The 26,421-nt window shown below is 41.3% G+C and overlaps 1 protein-coding gene across 1 annotated transcript; it reads left to right on the top strand.

The window, feature by feature from the left end:
* Positions 1-881: 881 nt before the first annotated feature.
* TBX19 (T-box transcription factor 19) lies at positions 882-26,421 on the top strand (the record flags this gene model as incomplete). Its single annotated transcript, XM_082614610.1, has 8 exons — positions 882-1,078; positions 6,846-7,110; positions 8,490-8,624; positions 11,822-11,883; positions 13,088-13,149; positions 20,426-20,617; positions 22,882-23,017; positions 26,036-26,421. 8 exons carry the CDS (start codon positions 882-884, stop codon positions 26,319-26,321), a joined length of 1,335 nt encoding a protein of 444 aa, XP_082470736.1. The 3' UTR covers positions 26,322-26,421.

Below are 26,421 nucleotides of genomic sequence, written 5' to 3'. Positions count from 1 at the left end.
TTGGCAATAAGAAATACTTAGGCTGTGGATCCTAGAGAGGAGGAACAAGTTTCAGAGCTCGTCTGCTTGTAGAGGCAATGAGGTGAGCAGGGTGTGAATGTGTAGGATTCCTCAGGAGAGCGATGACCAGTAGGGGATACCCTGGGAGAAAGAGGTCCTTAGCGCTTTTCTCCTGATCTCTGACCCTTGAGCAGGTGGCACACAGAGCACCTTCCTTCATTCTGTGACACACAGTTGTCATATTCCTTGGCACAGTGCCCTTGGCCTTCCATATATGCTGTTCTACTCAGAGCTAGTGAATAGCTTATGGATTTAGGTTCTCGACTGGGTCAGGAAAGCCTGTATTGGCATCAAGTTTGTCAATCCTCCCCAGGACCTCTTTCCCTATAGGTGCCACATGCCATGATTTATACACAAACATGATTTGCCTGATTGTTGCAGTCTGGGCCCAGAACAATTTTAATTAACAGGAAAATGGTCCGCAATACACCGATTAGACCTCTTCAGGTACAGCAAGATAAAAGCCTGATAATTTGGATGGAGTACTCTTCTTAAATGTCTACTCTATACACAGCAGCCAATGGGAAAGCCAGGCTGTCTCCCACCTGATCCAATGAGTAATTAAGAGAGGGCTTTTTCTTCCCCATCTCTCCCCTCCCTCCACCCCCCACCCCAACTAAAGCTTAACAGGTTGGTGGTATAATTTGGAGACTTTCAGGGGTGTCATGCTAGGAGCTTAGGCAAGAGACAGGGCGTCTCTTCCCCAGCTCCCCAGGCGTGTCCAGCTGGATTTGAAAAGCAGGCAAGTGACAGGAGGAAAGAGGTGGAAGCAGGCAAAGTAGGTAACGTTTCTCAGCAAAGTTTGAGAGGGGCCTGTGGCCATGAGTGAACTGGGCACACAGAAGGCCAGCGATGGCACCGTCTCGCGCCTGCTCAATGTGGTGGAAAGTGAGCTTCAGGCAGGGAGGGAAAAAGGCGACCCTACGGAGAAGCAACTTCAGATCATTCTGGAGGATGCCCCTCTCTGGCAGAGGTTCAAGGAAGTCACTAATGAAATGATCGTGACCAAGAACGGCAGGTGAGTTTATCTACGGCCCTGCTTGGGCTGGCGGGGCTTGGCAAGGGAAGCGAAGCCCCTTGAATATTGCAGAGGCTGCCGCTCTTAACTCAGAGGCAGCGGGGTCTGATTAAACATGCTCCCGAGAAGGACAGTCTCCCATGGCTTTCCCCCAGCCAACTTAATTAATTTCTCTGAGATCATCAGAGAAGTGGAGGGTGAAGCCACCTGTCCTGCGTGCATTTTAAATGAAGAAATTCTGGGAAATTATTATAAAGGGGGCCATGTCCCATGGGTTTGGGAAATGCACTCAAATGTCAGAAAATAATGTTAATTTTTGACTGACTGTATATCCTGGAGCAGATTATTATTCTTTGAGCCCCAACTCTGTTCAGATCAGGTAAAAGGCAACTTTATTTGGAAGCTGGATGGTTTCCTCTGAAGTATAGCGCACTTGCCAGACATTTCTGACTAGTTGAAGATTCAGAGGCAAAAAGGCAAATTTAATCTCACTGCCTATCCCTGCATCTGCTTCTTCCTGTGTGTTTGAGGTGAGTGTTCATTTGAGATTGTGTGTGTTTATGACGATGTGAAAACTGTTGCAGTAACAGTTAATGAAACCATAATATACTGACCTGAGAAAAGAGAAGATGCCTTCCTTTTTTTTTTCATTGCAACAAATTAGGGATGAACTGAAATGGATCTCTGTTGGCATTTTTTGGGTTCTATTAAATCTAGCCCTGCCAAGTGACGTCTAGGTAATATTAGGAGCTTCTATTTAGTAGAGGAGATAAAAATATTTAGAAAGAAAAGCTCAGTGCTCCCAGCTTGACCAAACAGGTCCCAACATTCAGTTGACACTGATCTTTCTGTTCACGTGGTCACAAAAGTACAAAACGTGGAAACGCATTTTCAATATGGTTAGTTTCAGCAGAACTTTGATTGTGACCCTTGAGAGAAATTCTATTCTCCAATGACAGAAAAGTCCAAGCTAGCTGAACTTCTGGCAGGCTTTTGTCCTTGTGAAAAATGCTTCCATTCCTGATGTCTCACTTTTCCATTTCTGCATAAAATGCACGGTATAGAGAATGAACCATTCCCATCTATCCGGGCAAATTATGAACTTGAGTGTTGTTGTGTGACATTAAAGTGCTTGGTAAGTAAAACGTGTTCCAGAAATAAGGGTGTTTCAATAAATTGTGATTATTAATAGTAGCAGGAATATCAACCTTGCTTGATGCTTCTATTTTCTCTCTCTAAGTGGGTCCCATATTTATTTTATATATAGAATTTATTACTTTTAATATTTGTAATTATAATTACACCTGTTCCTACTCTTGATCTGTATTGACACATTATTTTTGGTAGAAAGAAATAGAAAACATGCTTCTAATTTCAAAGAATCATCCCCAATTCCTAACTGGATTTACTTTCTTCCCTTTCAAAGATGAGCGATGACACAATGGTAAAAATGTTATGATGTCTGATGACAGGTAGAGCTCTCTGTTCATTATTCTTTGTAGTTACACTAATACTTAGCCTCATACTATCTGTTTGGCTGTCAAAGCAGTCATATATGGAAGTAAAATAAGTACAACCGTCAAGAAAAAATATAGTTAATCTATTTCAATGAGGAATAAATAAAAGTTTCTAAAACCATTATAAAATTCAATTTAATAATATGTCATATTAGTATGTACTTTTATAATTTCAGAAGAGCTTTCTCTTGCCTTTTTGCACCCATAAATTTTTTCTTCATATTTAAAACTGAAAAGTCTTCGCATGTTTAAAGTCATTAACTATGTGAAAATTATTCTTTGTAGAAAGAGTCTAATTATGGTCAACATGGTTATTCTTATTTTCTGTGGAAGTACTGGTGACATTTCACCTCCTTAGTGAACTGAATCTTTTCTTAGGGTTCCTGAACCCCTTAGCCTCAAGATTTTGCCAGAAGATAGAAAGTTCCCTTTGTACTTCAGATAAAGAAGGGAGGACAATCTCTAAGAAATTGATGTGATTGATAATGAATGAGCGTGGTCTGGAATTACTCTCAATCTCTTAGTTTCTCAGAATAAATTGTTAACAACACATTCCTGCTCTGGATAGAGACACATCTTTCTTGCTTTGTTGTCTTCTTTACTCTCGTCTTCATCTCTTTCCCCCCACTTTTTTTCTCCTCACCAACTATTCCTGTATCTATCCATTTTACCCATTTTCCTCTGGCTGTAGAATGATGTCTACTCTAGATGCAGCATCCCTGCCTTTCACACAAACTCCTGAGCCTGAGGTAGATGGATTTGTGGCCCTTCTCTGGGGAGAAAAACATTCCTGGTTGTTAACACCCAGTCCTCGCCCTTTTCATTCGTGTTACTCGCCTGCCCCTGCAGGCAGTTGACTTTCTGACTTTTCTAAAGCTTCAGTGAAGGTAATCAGAGAGCTCTTGCACACTTGAGTGTAATTGTTCTGTGTGATAGCAAGTTTTCAAATAGCATAGGATGGGCTGATGAATTAAAAGAGTCATTTTCAAATGGAGACTTATGTGTATAAATAGGAGGCTTGCTTCTGACATTGATCAGAAGTAGTAAACAGAGATTTTCCCTGAAAATCATTGAATTATCCCCAGAAACTGGGATTATGATGGTTCTTCATTCCTCCCCCTCCTGTCCCTCCACAGCCCCCCGTTTTACTATTTATTTTCCCTTTCCTCTTTCTTTTTTCTTCCCTTCTTCTTTTTTTTTTTTTTTTTTTTTGCGGTACGCGGGCCTCTCACTGTTGTGGCCTCTTTTGTTGCGGAGCACAGGCTCCAGATGCACAGGCTCAGCGGCCATGGCTCATGGGCCCAGCCGCTCTGCGGCACGTGGGATCTTCCCAGACTGGGGCACGAACCCGTGTCCCCTGCATTGGCAGGCGGACTCTCAACCACTGCGCCACCAGGGAAGCCCAACTCTGTGTTTTAACAGAGGAAACTGCAAGACTTTTTTCCAAAGTGGCTGGACCATTTTATATTCCCACCAGCAATGTATGAGGGTTCCAATTTCTCCACATCCTTACCTATGCTTGCTCTTGTTCACCTTTTTTATTATAGCCATCTTAGTGAGTGTGAAGAATGGTTTCAAGGGTAGGTTCTGGTTCAGTTTGTTTGGTTTCAACTCCCACCCTTCCTGAATATATGGACTTAAGCTAGTTTACTTAAACTCACCAAGCTTCAATTTCATTATCTCAGTCACCCACCCTCTAGTACTCAAAGGTACTATCTATTAAATGATTGCTAAGTGCCATACCAGGGGTATGAAATTGGTTGGTATAAAATCCTCCAGGCTGTTTGTATTCTGCCATGAGATTAGAAGTGGTCTCTAAGGTAGGACATTTAGAAAAGAGGGGGTGCTGAAAACGGATCCCCATTACGCATCCACAACTGGAGGACTAAGTTGGAAGAGGTTCCAGCAAAGGAGTCGGAAAGGAAGTGTTGATGAGGTGGGCGAACCAAAGGGAAAAAAATCCTTTCTGTCCAGAGAGCTCAGGGAGCCCATGTAATTTGAACTCAGGAGACTGAGAAGCCTGGATGGGTCGAGTCCATCTCTAGATCCATCCTTTGTCATCTGTTGGTCAATTTCTTCACTTAACATATGTACCAATTCCCATTGTACCTCAGCTCAAAACCAGGAACCTCTGGACACAGGAGGTGCTCTTTGTGACCCTCCAGTTCCTCATCTGTGCCCATTCTGCTTCTAACACTTCCGTTCCTGGCAACCCCTTCTCTTAGCAGTGGACACATTCCAGTTTCCCCCTTTTCATTCTCCTCCCAGCCTCACCAGAACCACAAATCCTCAGAGTGACTCCCCCTTATTCTCTTGGATATCTCCTTAGTTATTGTCTTAAAAGCTAAAGATTCCCTAGCCCAGTACATTTTAAGCTCTAATGTTCCAATGACTCACCTGGGGATTTTGTAAAAGCACAGATTCTGACTGAGTAGGTCTGGAGTGCTACCTGAGGTTCTGCATTTCTGATAAATTTCCAGCTGATACTGATGCTGCTGATTCATGGACCACTCTGAGTAGCACATGTCTAGACCCTAGATTGTTAGCTTCTCAACTTGGGGATTCAGATTTTAAAAGATGTATTGACACATAAGACAGCCTCCGGGGCAATTGTGTGGTGGTGAGGGTCTGTCTGGAAACTAGGTCTTTTGAGGAGATTGGAGCAACTTAGAAAGTTTGGTGAAGGGAAAGGAAACTAAAGAGAATCAGAAGCCAGGTGAGATAGCTTCTCCAAATATTTGTGAGAGTAAGCTTGCTGGTGTTGCCCTAGAGGGTGGGAGAAGGACCAGCAAATCCAGATCAGCCTGTCTCAAAGTGTATTTCTTGAGTGCAAATTCCCACAAGATGATCGGTGAGAAGAAGGTAGCACTGGTACATAAGTGCAGAGTGTGCACAACCCCTCACCTCCTTTCCAAAGGTTCACGGTGCACACTGGTACATTAAAGCCTCTGACAAGTCCTGCAGGGAAGGAAGTGGTCTAAATTGATGTATAGTCAAGTGCTCCCTTCACTCACTTTACCACAAAACCATGTTTTCATGACATTTTTTTTCTTAAATTCCATATATATATGTAAGCATACGGTATTTGTCTTTCTCTTTCTGACTTACTTCACTCTGTATGACAGACTCTAGGTCCATCCACCTCACTACAAATAACTCAATTTTGTTTCTTTTTATGGCTGAGTAACATTCCATTGTATATATGTGCCACATCTTCTTTATCCATTCATCCGATGATGGACACTTAGGTTGTTTCCATCTCCTGGCTATTGTAAATAGAGCTGCAATGAACATTTTGGTACATGACTCTTTTTGAATTATGGTTTTCTCAGGGTACATGCCCAGTAGTGGGATTGCTGGGTCATATGGTAATTCTATTTGTAGTTATTTAAGGAACCTCCATACTGTTCTCCATAGTGGCTGGACAGGAATAAAGACACAGACCTACTAGAGAATGGACTTGAGGATATGGGGAGGGGGAAGGGTAGGCTGTGACAAAGTGAGAGAGTGACATGGACATATATACACTACCAAACGTAAAATAGATAGCTAGTGGGAAGCAGCCACATAGCACAGGGAGATCAGCTCAGTGCTTTGTGACCACCTAGAGGGGTGGGATAGGGAGGGTGGGAGGGAGGGAGATGCAAAAGGGATGAGATATGGGAACATATGTATATGTATAACTGATTCACTTTGTTATAAAGCAGAAACTAACACACCATTGTAAAGCAATTATACTCCAATAAAGATGTTAAAAAAAAAACAAACCCAAAAAACAAAAAAAAACCCCATGTTTTCCCTATAACGCTATTACTATTATTCAGAGCTGGTGTTCTTTGTGAGACGGAAAAGGGCTGCTTTGTGTCGTTAGCATGAGAATCTCACGTAGGCTGGGAGGAAACCTCTGGAGAACGCTCTGTGAGAACCTGGCATCTGACTATATACCTTAAGCTTCAGGAGGTACTTCATTCTAGTCAAATGACTATATCAGTGGTTTTCAGACTTTAAAATGGAGCACAACATTTAAAAGTAAAACCCCAATATAAAATACATTGGTAAAAAGAGGCTCAGCTGGGCTTGGGGCCGCTGGCCTGGCTCCTCTTTGTTTGGCCTCTCCCGGGGCATTTTCTGCGCCCCTGGGGCAGAAAATGGAAGGTCTCCTCTGAGTGGAGAGAGGGCTGGACAAGCAGGGAGATGTCCCTAACACTCTAACATCCTTCTTGTGGCTCAGTTTCTGCCTTTTCTTTTAGACGGATGTTCCCGGTCCTAAAGATTAGCGTCACGGGGCTGGACCCCAATGCCATGTACTCGATCTTGCTGGACTTTGTCCCGACGGACAGTCACCGCTGGAAGTACGTCAATGGGGAATGGGTGCCCGCGGGCAAGCCAGAGGTCTCGAGCCACAGCTGTGTCTACATCCACCCGGACTCCCCCAACTTCGGGGCCCACTGGATGAAGGCACCCATCTCCTTCAGCAAAGTGAAGCTGACCAACAAGCTCAATGGAGGCGGGCAGGTACGACTGTTGCCCGGCCACCCTAACCCCACCACACCATCAAGAAATATCAAGGGTGCATTTAGGCAATTAGGGGGTCCTCACCGACCTCTTCTCTCACGGAAGCCAATTATTCCCCGGAGTCCAAATGTGAACAGGAATAAACAGCTCTTAATTGGTGCTTTCAGTTTTTAATGGACTTCCTGATATTAAGAGAGGGTGAGGGAGCGCAGTAGTTTACTTAATCATCGGGGGCCTTTCAGAGTTTTGTCTTGTGTGTCTGGTGCTTTTTACCCAGCTGGGGAGGAGGGAGATGTTTGTGGGTACCAGGGTTTTGTTATTCCCTCTCCCCTCTTTTTGGTGTAAGTGGCATGTTGGCAATAGACAACGACCTTAATAAAAAGCTGCTCCTAAATGAAATAATGGCACTCTCCACTTGGGCCTTGTGATAATTATCAATAGAATATTGAATCAGCTTTGGGTTTTCAGAAAAAAATAGCCAAACAAACCTTAAATAAGAAAGGTTTTATTTAAGGTCTCCAATGAGAGTAAACACGATTTTGAGGCTTTTTATTCTTTTTTTTTCTCTGGTAGGATGGTGAACACTAGTGTACTGTGCATGGTTGTTATTTGGTTTATAAAATGTTGACTGTTTGGGGGGATTAGAGACACAGCTGGGAGGAAGAGGTCTTGTTTCCCCAGATTTCCCTTTGGCCAGCCTCTTAGCCCTCAGAGTTTTCACTCCTTCTCTGATCTCTGTGCTTACCTAGCTGGGACATAGGGGTTCTTGTTTTAAGAGCAGAAGTCATCCACCTAAGTCTCTACAATATTCAGAAGGTTCCAGTTATTTTTTAAAACAGGAAATTGAAGATTAAACTATTATTCCCTCCCAGATTTCACAGCATGAGATTTTCAATAAACCTCTGGTTTGAATCACAAAGGGTGGATTTTATGTAGCCAGCAGATGTCAGCTGTCATTACACTTTAGGTAATGCAGCTCTTGTCAGGATTTTGAGATATTAGGATTCTTTATAGGAAGAAAAACAGTATGTTTTAACAGAGCAAAATCCACATCATTGTGCTGAAAATGGGAGAGGAAAAAGAAGGAAGCCAGGATTTTGGCAGAAAACTGAACACTCTTTAGACCAGCTCTATCCCTGGCAGCCCACCCCTCACCCTCCTATAAGCAGCTCCAAAGTTACGCTCCCTGAGAGCTTCTAAAAAATATCCCCTCAGTAATTTCTCAGAGAGGTGGAGGCAGCTCAGGCAACTGGGGATTCGGTGTGTGTAGCCTTAACCGAGGTGGGTACTGAGCTTGGGACTAACCAAAGGCGCTGGGTCATCTGTCCCTTGTGCTGCCCCAGGCTTTGCATGTCCTCTCTCTCCTTCCACCTCAACAGATAATGTTGAATTCTCTGCATAAATATGAACCCCAGGTTCACATAGTGCGTGTTGGAGGTGCACATCGAATGGTGATGAACTGCTCCTTCCCTGAAACCCAGTTCATAGCTGTGACTGCCTATCAGAACGAGGAGGTGAGTGTGTGTGTGTGTGTGTGTGTGTGTGTGTGTGTGTGTGTGTGTGTGTAGATGTCACCTGGGAGAATGTGGTAGGACTGGATGGTGGTGCTTTTATTACCATGACCAAGCTTGGATGAAAGGTAGATTTTCCAGGACTCAGATACACTCAGCAGAGATGAAGTTAAACAGTGCGGTAGTCGCTTTCCATACCCTCCTCCTTGTTTGCCAAAGGCCCACCAGTGCTTCTTCTCCTGGTGCCAATAAGGCACAGCTGTGTATTGTAATACAATTAGCAGAAACGCAGAAGTCTTTGTTTCCAGGCCCTTGGCCTACAAATAGCTGCGTGTCTCTCCTATTATTGTTATTATTTGCGGTACGCGGCCTCTCACTGTTGTGGCCTCTCCCATTGCAGAGCACAGGCTTCGGACGTGCAGGCTCAGCGGCCATGGTTCACGGGCCCAGCCGCTCCACGGCATGTGGGATCTTCCCGGACCGGGGCACGAACCCGTGTCCCCTGCATCAGCAGGCGGACTCTCAACCACTGTGCCACCAGGGAAGCCCATCTCTCCTATTTTAAAGCAAGTCTGTGGGAATTGATCCAATTGTGCACCTTCTTTGGGTTTGTGTTATGCTATCTGTCCCACTTGTTAGCTTTTTTGGGGCACACGTAGGTCTTTTCCTGCTTAACTTGAGCCACTCTGGTGGTTAGAGCAGAGCAGCCAGACTCTGGTCTCCGTGAACTCTGGGAACAGGATTTTTTGGTCCATCCACATACTTCAGGAGTTTCCAGGCCTGCTGCTCACCAGGACACCTGATGGGTTGGATTTTTTTTGATTAAACTTAAATTTTTTTTTCACTGGAGTTTAGTTGATTTACAATGTTGTTAATTTCTGCTCTACAGCAAAGTGATTCAGTTATACATTCTTTTTTATATTCTTTTCCATTATGGTTTATCTCAGCATATTGAATATAGTTCCCTGTGCTATACATTAGGACCTTGTTGTTTATCCATTCTATATGTAATAGTTTGCATCTAACCCCAAACTCCCAGTCCATCCCTCCCCCACCCCTAAAAATTTTTTTAATGGTAATACATGTTTATTAAAAAAAACCCCACATGATAAACAAATAGTACAGAAGTATGTACAATGAAATAAAAAAATAAAAGGTAAAAATGTACTCTTTCCTTCCTGCTTTATCAGTCCTACTCCCCCAGGGCACTACAAATAATAGCTTACAGTGTGGTTTTTTTTTCCCCACACATATTCTGTGCATTTATAAATATATGTGAGTGTATAGATTTCCTCACACAAATTGGTTCATGTTCATATTACTCTGCAATTACTTTTCTCCCTGTATTTAACAGTGTATTATGAATATCTTTCTGTGTAATTAGATTTAGGCTTATCTCCTTTTCTGAAATGCCTGCAACGGATATACCATATTTCAGGCAATCAGTTCCCCACCAACGGACATTTAGGTCTATCCAGGTGTTTTATTTTCTATGATGAATAATACTGCAGAGAATATTAAGCACCCAGAAATGGAATTGTTCTGTTGAGGAGAGTGTGTGTTTAGAACTGTGATAGACAAAGCCCCATCACCTCCCTCCAAAGGGCATATCCATTTACAATCCCCACACCATTCTCAACATTTGTGATTACCTACTTTTTCAGCTTTGATAATTCGATAGGGCAGAAAAAAATGGTATCTTATTGTTGCTTTAATTTGCATTTCTTTATTTGGAAGCTTTAAAAGATTTTTGGCATCCCACCCAGCCAACTGAGTCAGAATCTCCAGTGATGGTGCCCAGAATCTGTAGTTTTAAGTCTCCTTAAAGGATTCTGATGATCATCCAGGTTTGGAAACTGCTGCCGTAGTGCCTACAGGTGAAATTAGTTGCAGATTTAACTCACATCACAGATGTGCAGGGAAATGTAATTTCTCTTCTATAGGTAATCTGGCTTCTTGGCTGAGCCCCTCTAGCAGGTCAGTGGGAAGAGAAATTAACTAAATATCTGATAATTTAAATAGACCCTCAAGTACTGTTCAGTTTTTATAGGCTGAACCACTTTGTTCATCAGATTGCCCTCCCCCCTCTGCTACTCTCTGTAGGATGGTCTATGAGGGGAGGATGGGCTTTTGCGATTTTCAAAAGTAGGGAGGAGTTGGGGACCACATCCTGGCCTCCTCTGGTCTCCGGGCAATGCCCCTTATCCACTTACATGCTGCCTGCTCTCTTAGTGTGTGGCTGGTGGAACCTGTTGTCTTGTTGCCCTCTGGGTAAGTGCTCAGAAGCTTTTCCTGGACATGGGCTGGACAGTTCCCTCTGAACTACAAGCAGGGCTAAGGCCACACCTCCAGCAAGCTACCGGCCTGATGCTGTAATTCTGGTCTTGAACATGCCTCAGGGGAATCAAGCTTAGGAAAATCTAACCTCGGAGCCTCCGTCTCCTAATGACGTATCCCTGCCAATTCGATGTAGATGCACCCTGAGAGGAGAGTGACCACAGGGGTGGATAAGGGAGCCAAAACCTTCCTTTATTCAGCAAATATTTGCTGAGTATTAGTACATGCTGGTAATACTGCACTGTCCTTAAGGCACTTAAATCCCAGTGGGGAGAGATGAAAACCAAATATATATATATATTTGGTCAGATGGCTCTGAAGAAAAATGAAGTAGGCTAAGGCTAGGGGGGATAAAGAGTGACAGTGGTTGGAAGTGATAGTTTGTTTTTTGTGTTAACATGGCCCAAAGGGTAAGTGATTATTTGAGTTAGGGATTTGATACTAGTCTGTACTCAAGACTCTAGAGGCAGGTTCTCACCTGTATAACTCTCCTCTGTGTCTCAGTGACTGGAAAACTAACTGACAGATGGTAGGTGTTCAATTGTTGTTGAAAAGAATGAATGAGTAATGGAATGAATGCTGGGTTTGGCACATAAGGCTTGTGCATTTCTAATGCTTTGTCCTTTCTTTGCTCACTTTATACTATATTTGGCATTTTTACCACATGTGACAATAAAACGTTTCTTGTTGGACAGTGCAATAGTGATTTTGTGCAGAAGTAAGCAAAGAAACATGGAGAGGGAGAAAAAAAGAGAAAGGAGAATTATTCTGATTTTACAGAAATTCACAGGTGAAGATAAAGGGTTCTGTCTGCCCATGCATGTTCTACTTTCACTAACACTTCTTGTCTTTGTAAACACAAGATAACAGCTCTCAAAATCAAGTACAACCCTTTTGCCAAAGCCTTCTTGGATGCTAAGGAAAGGTGAGTAGAGAAATTTCAGTGAAATCTTATGATTTCTGCAAATGTGAAATTTATAATCATCTTGAAAGGAACTAACTAGTAGCACTTGCATTACCTTTGATAGAAGCATGTTTTTAATATTCAATTCAATGTCCAACAAAATCACCAAAATAGAACAAACTCATAATTACCTGTCCCTTATAGTATGGGTCCAGGAGATCCCGGAACTGGCCATGTTTCATTAGCCCTGTTTTACTACAGATTCTTAAAAGTAGTACAATCCCATTAAAAAAAAATAAGTGATTTAAATTTTTAATGATTCACTCTGTCTTTCCTACAATTATCTGAATAATATGATTTCAATAGTTTTTTTTAAAAAAACTAGATTTCACCTAGGAAAGGTGAGTAATTCATATGAGTTATGCATAAAGGTGAGAGGCTCATGTCTTTCAGGTCTGAGAGAAGAGAAGTCAGAGACTTTTGGGGGTGTGAATGATTTCCTTTGCAGTGTTCAGATTTTATTGTCTGTTTTCAAATCTTTACACTAACTCTTATAACTGTCTAATTTTTCCTTTTCATCTTAGAGTCTCTAGATTAATAGACAGATATTTACAGTGATGTGTCACAGGGGTCTGTCCTGTCAATACTTGATTTAATTTTGATGATGTAGAAGAAATAACTTTTTCAGATAAGAAAAGTAGTATAATAAAAAAAAATTTAGGACTTTGAGTGAGAGATCCTAGCTTTGAGTCCTGGCTTTGCCATTTCCTGGCTTGCATAAGTCAGTTTACTTTTCTGGGACTCAGTTTTTAAATCTGCGAAATGGGCGTAGTAATACTCTCTCACAGGATCATTGGTGGATCTAGCATATCACAGATGTGATTGTGCCCTGAAGTCCTATGCAAATCTTAGCTATTGTTATTGTTGCTTGAATTTTGTCAGCAGGAGCACTGACCACAAATCAGTAAGATCAAGCTAAATAGGGATAGGTGTAAATAAGGTAAACTGGAGTGACTATAAAATTGCAATTCAAATAGCAATTGCACAAGTAGATAAAGTAGGAGAAGGATATTGTGTGAAAGGTAATAGCTTTGAGGGAAAAAAAGGTGTTTGATTTTCTTATTCCAAGAAATGTATTGCTTTCCAAAGAGAATCTTGGGTGTACTTGATACTAGGCTTGTATAATAAGCTGGACAGCCATGATGCACTCTCATTACTCTTTCAGGAACCACCTCAAAGATGTTCCAGAAGCTATGTCTGAGAGCCAGCATGTGGCCTATTCTCACTGTGAGTTGGGTGAACACTGGCTGGGAGGGGTCTGGGGCTACACAAGGAGCATCTCCACCGCACTCAGACTTTTTACCTGTCATGACTGCTTCAGGCTTGTCCCAAATCTTTTATCAAGACCCAACAGGTTATTTCTTCCACTCAAGACAAGTATATTCCCTTGCAAGAATTCCCAGAGAGAACCAGTGCTCCTGGGCGGCTTACTCAAATCCTAGGCAGGAGAGAAGAATGGAAATAGTAAATTTCTTAGACTCTCATTTTCGTGTCAGTGAGGCTAAAGAGCTCATAAAATTGCATTCTGGGTGTACCTCCTGCCCTCACACTCCGCTCTCGCCTCTCTGTTTTGGATTTCCCTTCTTCTTAGTACTTGCTAGTTTTTGAGTTGGTCACTGTTGCAATGCCTCTGGAAGGCCATCGCTTTGCATATGAGGAAGCTTCTGCATTTGTTGACTGGAAAGCTGCAGTATTAGTGGAGTAATGTACCTGGGATTCTGCAGGTAGGTTGGATGTTCCTGACAGGGTGCCACTCTCTCCATGTCTCAGATCAGAGAGAAGGTCCCATGGTGGAGCTGGTCCTCTAAACCTGCAACAGTAACACAAAGTCAGTGGCATCAGTGTCTGAGATACTCTTTAATTTAGATGAGAGTGGCTTGCTAGGATTCCTTCTGCAGTTTTCCAGCTATGGTATTCATTACTCTCTCTTTCCCCTAAACCTCAGTTCATTTTTCATTGCAGAAGTGGCAGTATAGACACGTGAAGAGAAGCAGCTCTCAGAAAAGCATTTAAAAAAACTTTTCTCAGGAGTCTTTTTTTTTTTTTTTTGTCTAGTTACCATCTGTCACCATAGAAAATTATTACAATATTATTGACTATATTCCCTATGCTGTACATTTCATCCTCATGACTCATTTGTGACTGGAAGTTTGTACCTCTTAATCTCCCTCACCTATTTATTTCCTCCCCACCCTCCTCTTCTCTGGGAACCACCTGTTTGTTCTCTGTATCTATGAGTCTGTTCTGCTTTGTTGTGTTTGCTCATTTATTTTGTTTTTTAGATTCCACGTATAAGTGAAATCATATGGTATTTAACTTTTTTAATCTGACTTATTTCACTTAGCATAATACCCTCTAGGTCCTTTCATGTTGTTGCAAGATTTCATTCTTTTTTATGGCTGAGTAATATTCCATTATATCTCTATCTATCTATATATAGATATAGATAGATCTAGATAGATCTATATCTGTATCTCTTCTTTATCCATTCATCTCTTGATGGTCACTTAAGTTGCTTCCATATCTTAGCTATTGTAAATAATGCTGCAATGAACATAAGGGTGCATATATCTTTTCCAATTTGTGTTTTTGTTTTCCTTGGAAAAATACTGAGAAGTGGAATTGCTGGATTGTACAGTAGTTCTATTTTTAATTTTTTTAATTTAATTTTTTAAAAAATTTATTTATTTGGCTGTGTCAGGTCTTAGTTGTGGCACTCAGGATCTTCACTGCAGCATGCAGGATCTTTCATTGTGGCACAAGGCTTCTCTCTAGCTGTGACGTGAGGGCTCTAGGGTGTGTGGGCTCAGTAGTTATGGTGCATGGGCTTAGTTGCCCTGCGACATGTGAGATCTTAGTTCCCCAACCAGGGATTGAACCCACGTCCCCTGCATTGGAAGGTGGCTTCTTAACCACTGGACCACCAGGAAAGTCCCTATTTTTAATTTTTTGAGGAAACTCCATACTGTTTTCCATAGTGGCTATACCAGTTTACATTCCTGCCAACTGCTCACAAGGGTTCCATTTTCTCCACATCCTCACAAACGCTTATTATTTTTTTGATAATAGCCATTCTGACAGGTGTGAGGTAATATATCATTGTGTTTTTTATTTGCATTAATCTGATAATTAATGATGTTGAGCATCTTTTCATGTGTCTGTTGCCCATCTGTAGGTCTCCTTTGGAAAAATGTTTCTTCAGTTCCTCTTCCCATTTTTCAGTTGGCTTGTTTGCTTTTTTGATGATAAGTTGTATGAGTTCTTTGTATATTTTGGATATTAACCAGATATATCCTTTGCAAATATCTTCTCTCATTCAGTAGGTGGCCTTTTTGTTTTTTCTCTGTGCAAAATCTTTTTAGTTTGATGTAGTCTCATTTGTTTATTTTTGCTTTTGTTTCCCTTTCCTGAGAAGACAGATCCAAAAAAAAAAACATTGCTAAGACTGATGTCAAAAGAGTGTACTGCCTATGTTTTTTCCTAGGAGTTTTATGCTTTCAGGCCTTCCATTTAAGTCTTTAATCCATTTTGAGTTTATTTTTGTATATGATATGAGAAAGTAGTCCAGTTTGATTCTTTTTCATGTAGCTGTCTAGTTTTCCCAACACCACTTTTTGAAAAGGCTATCTTTTCCCCATTGTATATTCTTGCCTCCTTTGTCATAGATTAATTGATCATGTAAGTGTAGGTTTATTTCTGGGCTCTCTATTCTGTTTCATTGATGTATGTGTCTGTTTTTGTGCCAGTACCATACTGTTTTGATTATTGTAGGTTTGCAGTTTAGTTTGAAATCAGGGAGCATGATACCTACAGCTTTTTTCTTCTTTCTTAAGATTGCTTTGGCTATTCAAGGTCTTTTGTGTTTCCATACAAATTTTAGAATTATTTGTTTTAGTTCTGTGAAAATTATCTTTGGTATTTTGACAGGGATTGAACTGAATCTGTAGATTGCCTTGGGTTGCATGGTCATTTTAACAATATTAATTACTTCAATCCATGAACATGGTGTGTCTTTCCATTTGTTTGTGTTATCTTCACTATCTTTCATCAATGTCTTACAGTTTTCCAAGTACAGGTCTTTTACCTCCTCAGTTAGATTTATTCCTAGATATTTTATTCTTTTTTCTACAATTATAAATGGGATTGTTTTCTTTATTTCTCTTTCTGATAGTTCATTGTTAGTGTATAGAAATAACAGATTTCAGTATATTATTTTTGTATCTGGCAACTGTACTGAATTCATTTATTAGTTCTAGTAATTTTTTGGTGGTGTCTTTAGGATTTTCATTATATAGTATCATCTGCAAACAGTGACAGTTTTACTTCTTCTTTTCAAATTTGAATTCCTTTTATTTCTTTTTCTGGTCTGATGGCTGTGGCTATGAACTTCCAATAATATGGTGAATAAAAGTGGCAAGGGTGAGCATACTTGTCTTGTTCCTGATCTTAGAGAAAATGCTTTCAGCTTTTCATCATTGAGTATGATGTTAGCTGTGGGCTTGTCAATATATGGTCTTAATATGTTGAGGTATGTTCCCACTATGCCCACTTTATTAAAAGTTTTTATCATAAATGGATGTTATATTTTGTCAAAAGCTTTTTTTTTTTGCCTCTATGCAGATGATCATATGATTTTTATTTTTCAGTTTATTAATGTGTATCACATTGATTGATTTACAGATATCAAACCATCCTTGCATCTCTGGGATAAATCCTACTTGATCATGGTATATAATCATTTTTATATATTGTTGAATTTAGTTTGCTAATTTTTTGGAACATTTTTACATCTATGTTCATCAGAGATATTGGCCTGTAATTTTCTTTTTTGTTGTTTTTTCCTTTTTGTTTTGTTTTGTAATTTTCTTGTTTGTGGTGCTTTTGTCTGGTTTTGGTATCAGGGTGATGCTGGACTCATAGAATGAGTTCAGAAGCATTCCTTCCTCTTCAGCTTTTGGGATAGTTGAGAAGGATAGGTGTTAACTTTTAAAAATATTTGGTAGAATTAAACTGTAAAGTGGTCTGGTCCTGGACTTTTGTTTCTTGGGAGTTTTTTGATTACTGATTCAATTTCATTACTGGTAATCAATTTGTTCATATTTTCTATTTCTTCCTGATTCAGTCTTGGGAGATTGTACATTTCTAGGAATTTATCCATAGAAAAAGCACTTTTTAAGTGACCTGGAATAAAAAGCATTTTTGTATAGGATAGGATCACATGTGGAACCATACCTTTTCAAAGTTCCTATGTTGCAGTCTTCTCAGTAAGCTTCTTAAGGTATATACCTTATATGTGGCAAACTACATGGACAAAAGTCCAGTTCTGTGGGACCACTTGCCTAGCTTTGCTCACTGGACACCTGAATCTTGATTCTGTTATTCAGGTAGGGCTCCCTTGGGCCATGTGTCTATACAAAAATGAGAAAATGAAGACAACAAAAGGATTTGTTGAGAATGACTGATATACATTTTATAATATGAATTCTGTACAATTTGCTTACTTATACTTAAAAAGTATTAAGCAAATGGTTTTTAATAAAAGTTCCATTTCCATATTACTGAAGCCCTGGTGACAATCCCTAGTCAACATTCTTAAGGAACATCTCTGGTGTGTCTGAATCCTTATCTGTGGGCCCCTCAGTTGAGAGCTAGTCGGTGGAAGGATGTGCTTCTTTTTCCAGGGCCTGTATTACTAAGTCTCAATCTTTTCCCATGAATTCACTTGAAGCAGAGCCTTCTATTCAGAATGTTCACTAAATTTTTTTTTATTGTGGCAAAAAAACATGACATAAAATGCACCCTCACAACAATTTCCACATGTACAGTATAATATTGTTAACCACAGGCACATTTTAGTGCAACAGATTCCCAGAACCACCTGCCCACACCCCGCCCCCATTCCTGCATGACTGAAACTACATATATTCACCAAACTACCTCTCTTCACATCTCCCTCTCCAAAAGCCCCTGGCTACCACTGTTCTACTTTCTATCTCTATTTGCATATCCTTTAGATACCTAGTGTAAGAGGAATCATGCAATATTTGTTTTTTTTGTGACTGGCTTCTTTTGCTTAGCCTAATGTCCCTCAAGGCTCATCCATGTTGTGTCATATGACAGGATTTCCTTCTTTTTTAAGGCTGAAGTAATATTTACTTGCATGCATATACCAAATTTGCTTATCTAATAACCTGTTGTTGGTCATTTAGATTACTTCTACCTCTTGGCTACTGTGAATAATGCTGCAGTGAAAAAAGGTTTGCAAATGTCTTTAATTCTCTTGGATATATACCAAGAGATTGGTGGATCATGCAGTACTTCTGTTTTTAATTTTTTAAGGAAACTCCATAGTGTTTTCCATGACAGCTGCACCATTCTGCATTCCCACCAGCAGTTCATAAGGGTTCTAATTTCTCTACATTCTCACCAACACTTGTTGTTTCCTATTTTGTTTTTTTTGGTTTTTGGATAATGGTCATCTTAACAGTATGATGTGATATCTAGTTTTGATTTGCATTTCGCTGATGAATAGTGATGTTGAACATCTTTTCATATACTTATTGGTCATTTGTATATCTTTGGAGAAGTGTCTATTCAAGTCCTTTTCTCATTTTTTTTTTTTTTTTGCGGTACGTGGGCCTCTCACTGTTGTGACCTCTCCCGTTGCGGAGCACAGGTTTTGGACACGCAGGCTCAGCGGCCATGGTTCACGGGCCCAGCCGCCCCATGGCATGTGGGATCTTCCCGGACCGAGGCACGAACCTGTGTCCCCTGCATCGGCAGGCGGACTCTCAACCACTGCGCCACCAGGGAAGCCCTAAGTTAAATTTTTTATATGGTGTAATATAAGAGTTAAACTTCTTTCTTTTGCATGTGGACATCCGGTTTTCCCAACACCATTTGCTGAAGAGACTATCCTTTCCCCATCATGTAATCTTGCCACCCTTGTTGAAAATTATTTGACCACATAAGCAGGGTTTATTTCTAGGCTCTCTATTCTTCTATTGGTCTATATGTCTTTATGCCAGTGCCACACTGTTTAGAGTATTGTAACGTTGTAATGTGTTTTGAAATCAGGAAGTGTGAGGCCTCCAGCTTTGTTCTTATTTCTCAGGATTGTTTTGGCTATTTGGGGTTCTTTGAGAGTCTATATGAATTTTAGTATTGCTTTACATTTCTGAAAAAAATGCAATTGGGATTTTGATAGAGATTGCTTTGGGTAGTATGAACATTTTAATAATATTAAGTCTTCCAATCCGTGAACATAGGATGTCTTTCCACTTATTTGTATCTTCTTTAATTTCTTTCATCAATGTTTAGTAGTTTTCAGTGTACAAGTCTTTTGCCTCCTTGGTAGAGTTTATTCCAAAGTACTTTCCTCTTTTCGATGTTATTCTAAATGGAATTGTTTTCTTAGTTTACTTTTCAGATTATTCATGGTTAGGGTGTAGAAATGCAACTGATTTTTGTGTGTTGATTTTGTATCCTGCAACTTTGCTGAATTTGTTTATTAGTTCCAAAAGTTTTTTTGTGTGAAATATTTAGGGTTTTCTACATATAAGATTGTGTCATCTGTGAACAGAGATAATTTTATTCTTCCTTTCCAATTCAGATGCCTTTTCTTTCTTTCTTTTCCTTTTTTCCAATTTGCTCCAGTACTATGTTGAATGGAAGTGGTGAGAGTGGATATTCTTGTCCTGTTCATGATCTTAGAGAAAAAGCTTTCAGTTTTTTTACCATTGAGTATGATGTTAGCTGTGGGCTTGTCCTATATGGCCTTTATTATGTTGAGGCAATTTCCTTATATTCTTTGTTTGTTGAGTGTTTTTATTACGATAGGGTGTTAACTTTTGTCATATGATTTTTCTGCATCAATTGAGATGGTCATTCACAAACACATTTCTGTGAAATATTTGCAGTTTTCCAAAATGTGTCACAAGATTCTTGTCAAGTTGTCTAGCCAGCTCCCTCTCTTTTTGCTTTCAGAATCCTCTTTGTGGGGTCGTGATGGGAGGGATCATGTCTCCTCATGCTTGGAGTGAGAACTAAAGATACCTTCCCACTGGGCAGAAACAGGGAGGCCTTCACTCTTTCTGGGTAACCAAATTAAACATTCGGTAGCTGTAGATCAGTGAGTAGGTTATACATCTAACACCTCCTTCTTAGATTGACTTTTAATTTAATCCAATTAAGTCAGAAGCAACTTAACTTTTGCACTTCTATTAACTTATACATTCAAATAATATTTTACATAGCTGTGATTCCACAGTATTTCTTAAGAGGTTTTGCAAACTGTGATAGGACCTGTCATCCACTTCCAAAGAAGCCAACTTTGCTGCTAACATAGAAGGGGAGTGGCAGTGGGGGTGGTGGTATATAACTCCACATGGACAGACATTGTGTCATTCACACAGAAACAAAACTATGCAAAGTGGCTGGTAACCTGATTTTGGTGTGGAAGTTCACAGAGTCATTCTCTGTGTCTTCCTCTTGTCTCTTCTAGTGGGAGGCTGGATCTTTTCCAATCCGGATGGAGTATGCACAGCAGGAAACACCAATTACCAGTATGCTACTCCTTTGCCTCTGTCTGCTCCCCACACCCACCATGGCTGTGAGCACTATCCTGGCCTCCGAGGACACCACCGGCAGACTCCATACCCTTCTGCGTACATGCACAGAAACCATTCTCCCTCAGGTGTGTGACTCTGCTAATTAAACCCTTGGGGGTGTGGGTGTGGGTGGTGGTGGTGAGAAATGGATAAACAGCTAGAAATGGGGAAATATCTGAAGATAGAATCCCTTTCATCTAATATATGTAATATTATTGTGTATTAATATTTTAATTTTTTATTTTATATAATAATAGTTGATTATATAGTTACAACATTATTAGTGTATTAATTATTATTTCAAATAATTAAAAAAACTGGGAGACACCCAGTTTCTAATGGTTGTGAAAGTCCTCCTCCCAGGGCGCTGGTGTACTGAGCAGTTTCAGGCTGCATCTCTAAAAGCCAAGTTAAGTCGTGGGACTCTGAGACCTTCAGCTCATTGCCCTCACATGGCTCTTTTCTACATTTGTAGTGTATGGCTCAGTCCAGGGAATACTGGGCTCAGTATTGGAGAGCTATTAGGAAGGTCTCTGGGAAGGTGGATGACTCAACATCCTTGCTTAGGTCTGATTCAGTTGGAGGCATGCAAATTCAACCTTGATAATTTTTGCAGCCTGATTATTTTTTAAGCTGATGCTGTTGTTTGTGTAGTTTCTTCCTCATTGACTGCTGCCTTGTCTGCCTTGGCCTTGTGTAAGCCCAGATCATGCCTGGTTATTTGATTTGTATGAAGGAAGGGAGACATGAAACCAAGGGTTGATTTCTCATTCAGTTATTCATGCAGCAAATATTTATTGAGGGTCGACTATGAGCCAGGTTTTGTCCATGAACAAAATAGATTAATACCTACCTCTCATAGAGATTCTATTCTCATATGGGGAGACTGACACTAAATGAAACAAATACGTGAAGTTCATGGCATGAGAGATGGAGGAGAGTGTTAAGGTTCCAGCCTCAGAGACACCCTGAGTTCTGTACCTGCAGAGGACTTTGCTGGTCACCAGCTACCTGTCCCTGTGCCCCATCACCTGCTACTCCCAGCAGCCTTGACAGCAGCTGCCAGGAAGGGAGAAAATGTAGCTTAATGTATCAGAAACTGAGCAGGGTTCTCATCTACTTTCTGGTTCTTTCCCGTGGTCAGCACAAAAAACACATCTTCTGAGCAAATGCTATGCACCAGGCACTCTTCTAGGCAATGGGGTTAGGAAGGTGATTAAGGTCTAGTTTCTTCCCTGAAGGAGCTCAGTGCTACATGAATACATAAATAATTAATCCTAATACAATGTAGTGGGAGCTCTAATGTGGTCCTCGGACCTGCAGCATCTCCTGGGAACTTGTTAGAAATGTAGGCTCTCAGGTTCTCCTTCTGAAAGAGTCTTCAGTCTAACAAGATCCCCAGGTGATTCTTATGCACATTAAAGTTTGAGAAACATTCTATAGAACACACAAGTCAAGGTGCTATGGGAATGAAGGAAAAAGAGCTGCTAGATCTACCCAGAGGGCCTAATGTTTAAGTTGAGATTTGAAGAATAAATAGAAAAGGACAGGGGTGGGAGTGGGCAGGGGTGAAAGAGGGATGACATGGGACACAGGCAGAGGTGAAGGGCATTCCAGGTGAGAGAGTGGCATGAGCAAAGACACAGAAGGAGGAGAGAACCTAGGTTGTCTGGGGAAGAGTTTGGGAAAAGAGTGTAGAGGGAGGGGGGACAAGGTGGTGGATGAAGGAGCTGAGGCTGAGGAAGTTGCAAGGGCCACATCATGAAAAGGAGTGATGTGGCCAGGGATATACATGGAATCCTCTTCCTCTGTTTCCTTTTCCCCCTCCTTCCTCCCCTCCTTCTTTTCCTTCTTCCTCTCTATTGTATAGGCACTATTTATGCAAATGGCGATTCAAAGACAGAAGGCACTATTCTTGAGATGTTTACATCTCCTTGGGGTTGCTGAGAAAATAGGTCCTGGTCCTCAGAAATCTCATCTGGGACACTGGTGGTCCTTAGGCTTGTCTTGAGATGATGACATGGCCCATTTTAAAGGGGAGGTGAGTGTGGTGACATGAGTTAGATCTGTGTCATAAAGGAAAAATCCTCCCACCTATCTGAGCCTCATCTATAAAATGGAGATGAGAAGTCATTGTTGTGAAGATGAAAAGATGAACGGTACGTGACATATGGCTGACACTGAATTAACCTAAGCTCCTCACTCCTTTCTGTGGCCTTCAGAAAGGACTAACACCTGTTGGCACATGTGGCACAGGCCATAGTTATATTTTGACCTAGGATAATGTCATTGGTCACCATCTTTATGTTTTCTATGCTCCATCAATTGAACTGTTGTTATTTCCCAAAAGTGAATTTGATAGAAAGCTCCAGCAATAATCTGCAAGTTTTCTCTGGAGCTGACAGCTGGACTTCCTTATCCTCCACACCCCACGCCAGCATCCTGTCTGTACCTCACACCAGCGGACCAATCAATCCAGGGCCTAGGTAAGACCAACACCAGCAACTTGCTCATTGGTCTTGAGGGTTTCCTTTAGCACTGGGGACTCGAGTTCATTCTTCTTCCTGGGGTGGCTTGGTCTAAGCTATTGTCCTGACTTCTAAGCCACTAGGAAGTGAAAGTAATGACAGGATCAACCTTTCATCCCTGGAGAAAGGGTGGTGGGAAAGCACATGCTCAGTCATGTACTCTTTTCTTTGTAGCTTTCGTATTTTATTTTTAGAAGGGAAAAGATATTATGGCCTGGAATCATTTATCTCGAACCAGGAGGAAATACTGTGAACTGCGATGGTAGCAGATAGATACTGAATATAGGGGAACTGAAGGGGAAAAGTGTAAATACACACTGAGAATTCAAGACCCTTGATTGTCCATATCCTTACAAGCTGTTCATTCTAACAGGGGGACAGATTTTGGGTGTCTGGGCCTCAACCCAGGCAATAGGGCTGAGTGTAGCTTGTAGGACCCATGGCATAAATCTCACACCAGAGACTGCATTCAGTTCTGACTGGAAATCCTCATGGTGGAGGGGAAAGGGAAGGGACCTGGAGTCTGACAAATGTGGGCTTGAGCCCCAGTTTTACTTCTTATTGACTTTGTGACTTTGGGCAACTTTCTTAGCCTCACTGAGCTTCAGCTTTCTTATCTGTAACATGGCAATAACGTGAGCTACCCTGTAGAGTATGGTGAGCACCCAAATTAGAAAAAGCATTACAATGCGTTGTAAGGAGTAACATTCTATCAATATATACATGTCAGCTGTTATGTTCAATATAAGTATGTGGAATTTTGAGAAGGTCCAAAAAGGGATTCAAAATTAAAAGACGTCCCATCCTTTTTTTTTGGCGGTGGAGGGGGAAGATGGTAGATGACTTACGACTTGCAGGTCTAGAAAAAGTTTGGGGAAGGTAGAACTTTGATCCACAGCAGTGCTTCTCACACTTTAATGTGCATTAGAATCACCTGGGATGTTGTTCAACTGTATAGTCTGATTAATAGGTTTGGGTTGAGACCTGAGATTCTGCATTTGTAACCAGCTTCCAGGTGTTGCTGATGTTGCTGTAAACTGTGATCTTGATTTTGATGTTAATGTTGCTGGGGCCCCTGAGGGTCTGTTCAGTACAGCAGCCCCCAGCCCCCTCTGGCTCTGGACCCTTGAAATGCAGCGGTTCTGAACTGAGATGTGCTGTAAGTGTAACATACAGAATTTTGAAGACTTAGTACAAAACAAAGAATAAAAATCACAACAATTTTTTAATATCAAATGCTTTGGAAAGGATCATATTTTGAATATTCTCAGTTACATAAAATATTATTAGCAGTAAGTTCATTGTTTTCTTTTCATTCTTTTTTGGAAAATGTGGCTACTCAAAAATTTAGCCTATTGGACAGTGCTTGACTGGAGGACCTCAGGGCAATGCACTGACTGGGACTGTGTAGAAAGAGAGGGAGAGAGTGTCTTTGAAGATATTAAACAACCATGTGCCAAGTTTTGTACTAGATCTTTTATGTAAGTCATTTATAGGATTCAAAGACATCCATAAGGCTGCTATTAAAATTCCTATTTTCCTGATGGAGAAACTAAAGCTCAGAGGCATTAAAAACTGCCTGAAGGGCATACAGTAAGTAATGTAACTCAGAGCCCATGGTTTACCCACCGGCCCAAGAGGCATCAGAAAGGGGTTCTGACAGATATTGTAGAAGAGTCTCTTCTGGAAACTGGGGAACTGGGGTCAGAATCCCAGCAAGCTGAGCTGGCTAAACACAAAAACAAAAACACCAAAACCCCAAAGCCTGGGTTTCTGCAGGTTTCATATGGTCCAGTGAGGTCTGTGGTATCTGAAATACGGCAGAGAGTGCAGGCTGGCATTGCTACCTCTGGCTTCATCAGTGGCATGTTTAAGCCATTGCTGATGCTATAAAGGTTTTGCTAGAGAAAAACAAATGTGTTCAGTACTGACATCAGGTAATGAGCCTATGATCAAGCAATACAGTATCAGGCAAAATGGGGACTCTGAAAAGTCAGAACATGGTGAGGACGAAAGCACTGGAGGTTATGCTGCCTGTGTCAGCTGTGGTCGTTTTCATCTAAGTTCTGTGTTAAGGTATAAAATAGGCTGCACGTTACAGTCAACAGAAAAGCTTTAAAAACTTCTGATACCACAAGCCAGACTAATTAGATCAGAATCTCGGGGGATAGAACCCAGGCATCAGTATTTTTTTTTTTAATTCGCTAAGTGATTCCAGTGTGCAGTCAAGTTTGTGAACCAGTGACATAAGATAAGAGAAGTCCAAGATAGTGGTACAGCTCCCCAGCCTTTCTACCAGGGACCAGAGCTGACAAGTAGAAACCTGAAATGGAAGAATTAATTATAAGAACCATCATTAACTGAGTCCTATGTGTTAGACATCACATACTCATTTTCTTAGTTAATCCTCAAAACCACATCTGTAAGGTATGTCTAATTATCACTCCAAATCTTGAGGATGAGGAAACTGAGGCTCATACGTTAAATAATTTGATCAAAGTTACAGAGCTAATAAGTGGTAGTGCAAGGATTCAAACCTAGGTTTTCTGACAACAATGTGTCCTGGCTATTAGGCCACATCACCTCTCTTGGTCAGTGAGGGATCTTACTCATAGATCATACTGCCCAAATATCATCCTTTCACTCCCCTGTCCATTTACACAGGTGGCAAGTGAGGCCTAGAGAAATAAAATGCCATGTTCAAAACTGAACAACTTGCTAGAGGTAGGGCCAACATCAAAATGCAGGTCTCAGGACACCTAATCATATGCTTATTCTACTACATCTTGCTGCTTCTCTGCAGAAACTGGGCCAGTGAGTGTCAGAGCTAGAAATAACGCCATGGTCAGATGCCCTCTTCCTAGACCTGTGCCCCTCTCAGCACTGTGTTCATGCTTGTCAGGTGGCAACCCTTCCTGGGTGTGTTGACAAGCATTTTCTCTCTCTCTCTCTCTCTCTCTCTCTGTTTCTCTGCAGCCCCTACCCGTGCCTGTGGACCATCAGCAACGGTGGCGGGGGCCCTTCCGGGTCGGGCTCAGAGGTGCATGCCGGCTCCCCAGGAGCGTTTCTCCTGGGTAATCCAGCTGTGACTTCGCCCCTCTCCACCCAGGCACCTGCTTCGGCTGGTGTGGAGGTTCTGGGGGAGCCCTCGCTGACCAGCATCGCTGTGTCTACCTGGACAGCAGTGACCTCGCATCCCTTCCCAGGCTGTGGTAGCCCGGGTGGGGGTGGGCGCCAGTCTCCCTCCTCACTGGATAGTTAAGCAGGATCTTAGGAAAGTTGTCAGCAGAGAACCTGCTAGGTGTAGAGCTCTTAGAAGTCTCACCTACTAATCCCAGTGAGTCAGACTGCAGTCTCCCCAC

The sequence above is a fragment of the Mesoplodon mirus genome (assembly GCF_964341445.2).
Source record: "Mesoplodon mirus genome assembly, chromosome: 3".
NCBI lineage: Eukaryota > Metazoa > Chordata > Mammalia > Artiodactyla > Ziphiidae > Mesoplodon > Mesoplodon mirus.
The sequence above is the reverse complement of the archived record's forward strand: the minus strand, read 5'-3'. Positions and strand labels throughout refer to the sequence as shown.